Genomic DNA, 6,000 nt, shown 5'->3' with positions numbered 1-6,000 from the left:
GCCAGGGTCGGTGAGACACAAGCAGCGACGCAGCCGTGTCCCTTCCGTGCGTGACACAGTCCGACAGAACCATGTTCGAAGTCAAGGCCAGTCCGCAAACGTCGGCATCCGTCATCAAAGGTGACCCAAGGGATGCCTGGGTGGCTCAGTTGGTTAAGCGGCTGCCTTCGGCTCAGGTCATGATCCCAGCGTCCTGGGATCGAGTCCCACATCGGGCTCCTTGCTCCGCAGGGAGCCTGCTTCTCCCTCTGCCACTCTGTCTGCCTTTCTGTCCTACGAGATTTGCGACACAACGTGAATACCGCGGGGGCGCTGGAAAATGGGCACCGTTTATAAAGCTGTAAGGCCATCCGACAACTGAAAAACGTTTGCCACATCAAGCCAGAAGGGACTGAAATCTTGACCACGAGGTGCGCCTTGGGGCTCAGTAGGTTAAGCCTCTGCCTTTGGCTCAGGTCATGGTCTCAGGGTCCTGGGATCGAGCCCCGCGTCGGGCTCTCTGCTCGGCGGGAGGCCTGCTTCCTCCTCTCTCTGCCTGCCTCTCTGCCTACTTGTGATCTCTATCAAATATATAAATTTTAAAAATAAAAAGTAATAAATAAAATCTCGACCACGAAATGCATCCCGTAGGTCTGCAATTTTTCATAGTAAAAAAGCTGGCTCTACCGATTGATACACCCAACGCTTCTATCGGCCATTTCTGCACCGGCCTGACGACAGGACATCAGAAACGTCAGCTGCTGGGGGCACCTGGGGGCTCAGCCGGCGAGGCAGCTGCCTTCGGCTTGGGTTCTGGCCCAGGGTCCTGGGATCGGGCCCCGCGTCGGGCTCCCTGCTCAGCGGGGAGCCTGCTTCTCCTCTGCTGCTGCTCCCCCTGCTTGTGCTCTCACACCGTCTCTCTCTCTCGAATGAATAAAATCTTAAAAAAAAACATTTTTTTTTAAAAGCATCAGCCCCTGAGTTAGGGCCTGTTGACGTAACAGACAGTGAGAAGACTGTACGGGACAATGTCCGAGTACTCCATAGGCCGACTAATCCCATCAAGAAAACCCAGGATTTACGTGGAGGTCTGGCAGGAACGTCACGTCCCAGCTCTCTGCCATAAGCACCGAGTCCTCCGTGACAACCATCACGCTCCCCTCGCTTCACCAGGACTCTGGCGAGTCGGCCGAGAAGCGGCCACCCGTTGGGACTCCACGACGGCAGGCGGCTAGTCAGAAAGCCTCCCTGCTCCACGCGACACGAGGACGTGACTCTCTGGGAGCGGAGTGTTTCTGACGCAAAAACCACCAGAAACTCCTCTGAGCAAGGAGCGGAGACGCGGACGGACAGAAGGACCCGCAGCAACCACACACAGGTGTGGCTAAGAGGAAGCAAACTAGTTCATCACTTTATTACGTCTCAGTGATCTCTTAAAATAAATGTAACGGCAGAAGATCAAACACCCGGGAGAGACAAAGCCCACCAGTGAAGCGCGCGGGGACAAGCCCACGGCGGACCCTCGCACTCCGCTTCCAGAATCCCGCGGCCCCACGACGCGCTCCCAGGACGAACCCGCAGTCTTCGGAGGGCGGATGGCGCCGACGGGAGGAGCCCGCACCCTCCTTCCTCAGGTACAGAACTCACGTACCTTTCATCCGTCTGCAAGTTAGGGAGCAGGGGCAAGGGTCTGACTTTTCCCATCGATCTGAAGGGTCTTCCGCAGTTCGAGATAGATTCAAGTAATACTCCCAAGAAAACATGTGCAAAACTAATGCGCGCGGCTCCAGAATGTTCTGGCATTCGGCCCAGATCAAGGCTCAGAGCGGCCGGTCAGTCACACAGCGTCAGCGGGACTGCAGCTGCGTGGAGGCCGGGGGGCCGGGCGCACCTGTCTCCTGGGAGCCTGCGGTAGGGAGAGGCATGGACGACCATCCGCGCCAACGCGGACAGAATCCAAAGCCGTTTTGCTTGCTTGGAGTTCCAAAAGAACCGCGAACAACCACTTACATTGTTTGAAAATACGCAACAGCACAGAACGGTCGATGTGAACGGAGCCCCGCCCAGTCCTCTCGGGGCGCGCTGCCCTTCAGAAGCCAGGCTCGGGACGGACAAGTCAGGACATCGGAACGCCACGGCGGGACCCGTCGGCGCAAGTGCATCAGCTCTCGAGAGAAACATGCTCAGAGTGAAAAATATTCTACGTTACCAAAATCTGTCTTTATTAAAGTGAACAAATCATTAGAGTACTATCCAGAACGTCGCGAGCGCTGGCTGGCATTTGCTCGGATGCGAATCTGCAGTCAGGCAGCCGCCGGCTGGCGGAACCGCTCGCCACCGCGCGATCGCGTGCCAGCAAGCAGCGTCACCACGTCTGTAAACGTCATCTTAGCAGAAGACAGACTTTGCAGATTTTCAGTGCTTTTAGTGAACTGGTATTTTCAGTAAACGTTTTCTGAGCAGCAAAGAACAAGAATTTTTTTCAGAAATCTTAGAACTGGATATAAACATTGGCAGTAGACACAATCAATAAATATCATACAATTTCTCAAATGAACAAGATTCCCCCAATTCAAAGCCCTCTCCGAAACACATTCAAACCCCCGACCCGAGACCAAGCCTCGGCCCCGCCATCTCCTGGGATTCCAGCCGGCCAACACGAGGGGTGTGAGGTCACGTGCAAGGAGGGGAGGGCAGGAGGTGAGAAAGCGAAGATCACTTTCCATTCACACCGAAGGAGAACTTCAAGTAAAGGGATCCACGGCCTGGAGACCTCACGACACGCGCGTACCCCTCGTCTGACCCTCCGTGGTCAGCAGCGGCCGCGGCCTCCAGGAGCCACTCAGCGGGGTGCCTCGTCCTCCTCGCTCCGCCTGGCGTCCTGTGCGTGCGCTGGGAGCCAAGGGACGGTTTTCTGTGGTTTCAATAGAAGCCGCTCTGGAAAAGGTCTGTGACTACGCACACTTCGTACCCAAATGGATGGAAATAATAAATATCGATCCTGTCCACACACCCTTCGGACCCACCCGCCGGCGCTGCTGTCATTTACGAGTCTGGGTCTTCTTTGGCACCGCGGGCCGCTTGGGCTGCCACAAGTGGTTATGAATAGTGAGAGCGTCCACGCTGACGGACATGGTTTTGGCTGGGATCAGGTTAAACTGTTTTCGGTCTGAGCTGTATTTATACAGCTTGTCGATCATTTTCTTGGTGATGCTCTTCGGGCCCGTGCCGGTCAGCTTGTAGATCTCCTCGGTGTCGGGGTAGTAGCAGTAAAGCGCTCGGAACTGGCAGCCGGCGTCACGGAACAGGATGATGTAGTGATTGGCGTCGCACTTCTCCAGCTCCTGCATGGAGGGAGGAAAGGAGAGGCGAGGGCTGGAGAGTCGCTCCGACACTCAGAGCCGCTCCGGCGCTCCTCCCCTCCTCCCTCCTCAGCACGGCCCACCCACATCCGGGACCGAGGTCCTCCCACTCGCACAGCGGGGGCGCGGCACCTGCCCCTGAGACTTGACTTAGGTGGTCCGTGTGTGTGAGAAAAAATGCTTTTGAAATGGAGTGAAAAATCACACGTGCCCTCACGAGCCACCAGAGAAACGCAGATCAAAACCCATACTGGGACAGCACTCACGCCCACGGGGAGGGCCACCACCCAACGGGAAGACGATGGCAAGCGTCGGTGCCGGTGTGCAGAGACCGGAGCCTCCCACGCGGCCAGAGGGAGCAGAAACCAGCCAGGCGGCTGCTCAGAACGTTAAGCAGAGTCACCTCCCGTGGCTCAGCGGCTCTTGTCTGAAGCTTCCACACAAAACCTCCAACGTGAATGCTTGCGGCGGCATTCGTCACCACCGTCACAGAAGCAGAAAGCCAGACGCCCTTCGGCGGGAGAGCAGATAAACACACCAGGGCAGAACCGCGCAACAGAGTCAGATCTGGCCACGAAAGGGAGAGCGACCCTGCCATGTGCTCAACAGGGATGGGACACACCCGTGAGGCGGTCGGGGAGCAGAGAGCCCCAAAAGGCCGCCCGGTACGGACCTCCTCCGTGGGACACGGCCAGGGGAGGCCCCTCCGGAGACGGACAGCAGGTTGGTGGGAGCCAGGGGGCATAGGGAGTGGCTCAGGGGACAGGGTTTCCTTCTACGCTCAAGCTACAGCTGACAGCCGTACCGGTCCGCAAACAGACGGAAAACCGCCAAGCCTACCAAGACGGGCGCATGTGAACGCCGCCCGAGGGACGTGCCCCCAAAGGAGCCCAAAGCGAGCAGCAGTGTGGGTACGGGTCACTGTGTGCGCCGCATGCTCCTCTGACCTCCAGGTTTTCATGTTAAAGCCCAAGCTGAACTACCTAACCCAGCACCTCCCCCACCGGGTCCCCGAGCCCAGCGCCCTCCGTGAAGCCAAGAATTGAAAAGATTTGTAAAAATGTAAAGCAGAGTCACTCTAACTGTTTGTTTTAGAAAACACACTTGTTTCTCACAAGTACATATTAACTTCTTAAGAACATAACAGGCTTGTCATTTACACAAATAAACTCACACACAAATACATATTTTCAAAAATCAAGTGGGAAAACCCGGATCCATAAGTATAAACAATACTGACTTCAACGAACTAAAAAGTGTATCTAAACAAGAAGCGAGAAGCAAAGCAGCAGTGGCTCCAGACACGGGGCCCCCCACGTGCCCCGCACTGTGGCCCGTCCCAGTCACCGTCCTCCTTCCGCATCCCCGCTCCCACCCTCGCGCCCCTCGCGTCGGCCCCCGGCCCGCAGTCTACAGGGCGCTCAGAGGGCCGAGGCTGCGTCTGCGCCCTCCCTGCCCACAGCTGCATGCACCACTTCACCGAGAGCCGAGCGGGGGTCCCGCCACCGACAGCCGCCCTGTGGGAGCTGCCCCATCCATGCCCAATGACCTCCCCCGAGCTCCTCCAGCCCCTCTCTGCCGCCTGGTGCCCACGCAGGCTGTGCTCTCAGCTGCCAGCGGACCCTCCGCCCGGCTCCCACCCTGCTGTCCTCTCCACTCCCAGGCAACTCATCGCTTCCTCTTGTACGGCACAGGCGGAGCGCGGCCACCACCTGCTGCTGACCACAGTACTGTGGGCACAGAGCCACGCCCACTCGGTCACACAGGGTCTGCGGCCATTTCCACGCCACAGCACCAGAGCAGACACCGCATCCTCTCCAGCCTCTCCCAGAAGCAGCCCGCGAGCTCCTCTATCAGGGCCTACCTCCCACCCCAGAAGGTCAACCTCACAGCCCAGACCTTTGGGTTTGCCCCCTGACTGATCCCCAGGATCGAGACCTGCATGAGGACACCGAAGGAGAGGCGTCCCCACCCTGCGTGGGGCACAGGGCGTCGCTCGCCCGACACCGAGAGCCAGTCAGGCTGAGGGCACGTGAGCCTGACCCCGACCCTCCACTTCCGACCGCAGATCAACTTCTCGCTGAGACCGCCACCAGCTTCCCTTAAAATGGCCGAGGCCAGCACCACCCCGCGGCAGCTGTGATCACGGTGGCCAACACAAAGGTGGCGCCCGGCACCACGAACAGCAAGCATTTCACGCCGAGCTTCCGTCTCTCCAGGGAGCCGAGGGCTCCCCTTCATCCCTCAGGACACCCTGCCGGTTCCTGCCGTCTCCAGCCGACGCGGCCTCGGCCACAGGCACCAGAGTGCAGAAACCCCAGTCCCCTCCGCCACCTACAGTCACCCTGCCCTCGGCTAACCTGCCGAGGCTACTAGCTCCTGCCACTCACTCCGCACGGGAGGGCCCTGCCCTAGACGCCAGCTCTGTCCCCAGGGCAACAGCCTTGAGTCTGGCCCGTCTGCAGCCGGCTCTTCCTCAAGCTATCCCCACCCCCGCGCAGCAGAGCGCTGTGCAGACAGCTCCCGTGTGCCCGCGCTCCCCCACCCACACCGCCAGCGGGGCCCGGGAGACTCGGCGGCAAAGCCACCGCGGGAAAGCACCGGTGCACTGAGTAACCAGGTTCTGTTTTAGGAACAGCTCTTCATTCACTAACACCCC

General features: G+C 58.8%; 1 protein-coding gene across 1 annotated transcript in view; it reads right to left on the bottom strand.

Annotated features, from left to right (window-relative positions):
• Positions 1 to 1,367: 1,367 nt before the first annotated feature.
• CAMSAP1 (calmodulin regulated spectrin associated protein 1) overlaps positions 1,368 to 6,000 on the bottom strand; it is a gene marked incomplete at its 5' end in the record, with an annotated part of 55,688 nt that continues 51,055 nt past the window's right edge. Inside the window, one exon of the mRNA XM_080820583.1 lies at positions 1,368 to 3,323. Coding sequence (XP_080676709.1) covers positions 3,021 to 3,323 — 303 coding nt within the window. The 3' untranslated portion in view covers positions 1,368 to 3,020. The remainder of the gene's footprint in view (positions 3,324 to 6,000) is intronic.

Source organism: Martes martes (genome assembly GCF_963455335.1).
Source record: "Martes martes genome assembly, chromosome: 12".
NCBI classification, from domain to species: Eukaryota; Metazoa; Chordata; class Mammalia; order Carnivora; family Mustelidae; genus Martes; species Martes martes.
This window is presented reverse-complemented; position numbering and strand designations above follow the sequence as displayed.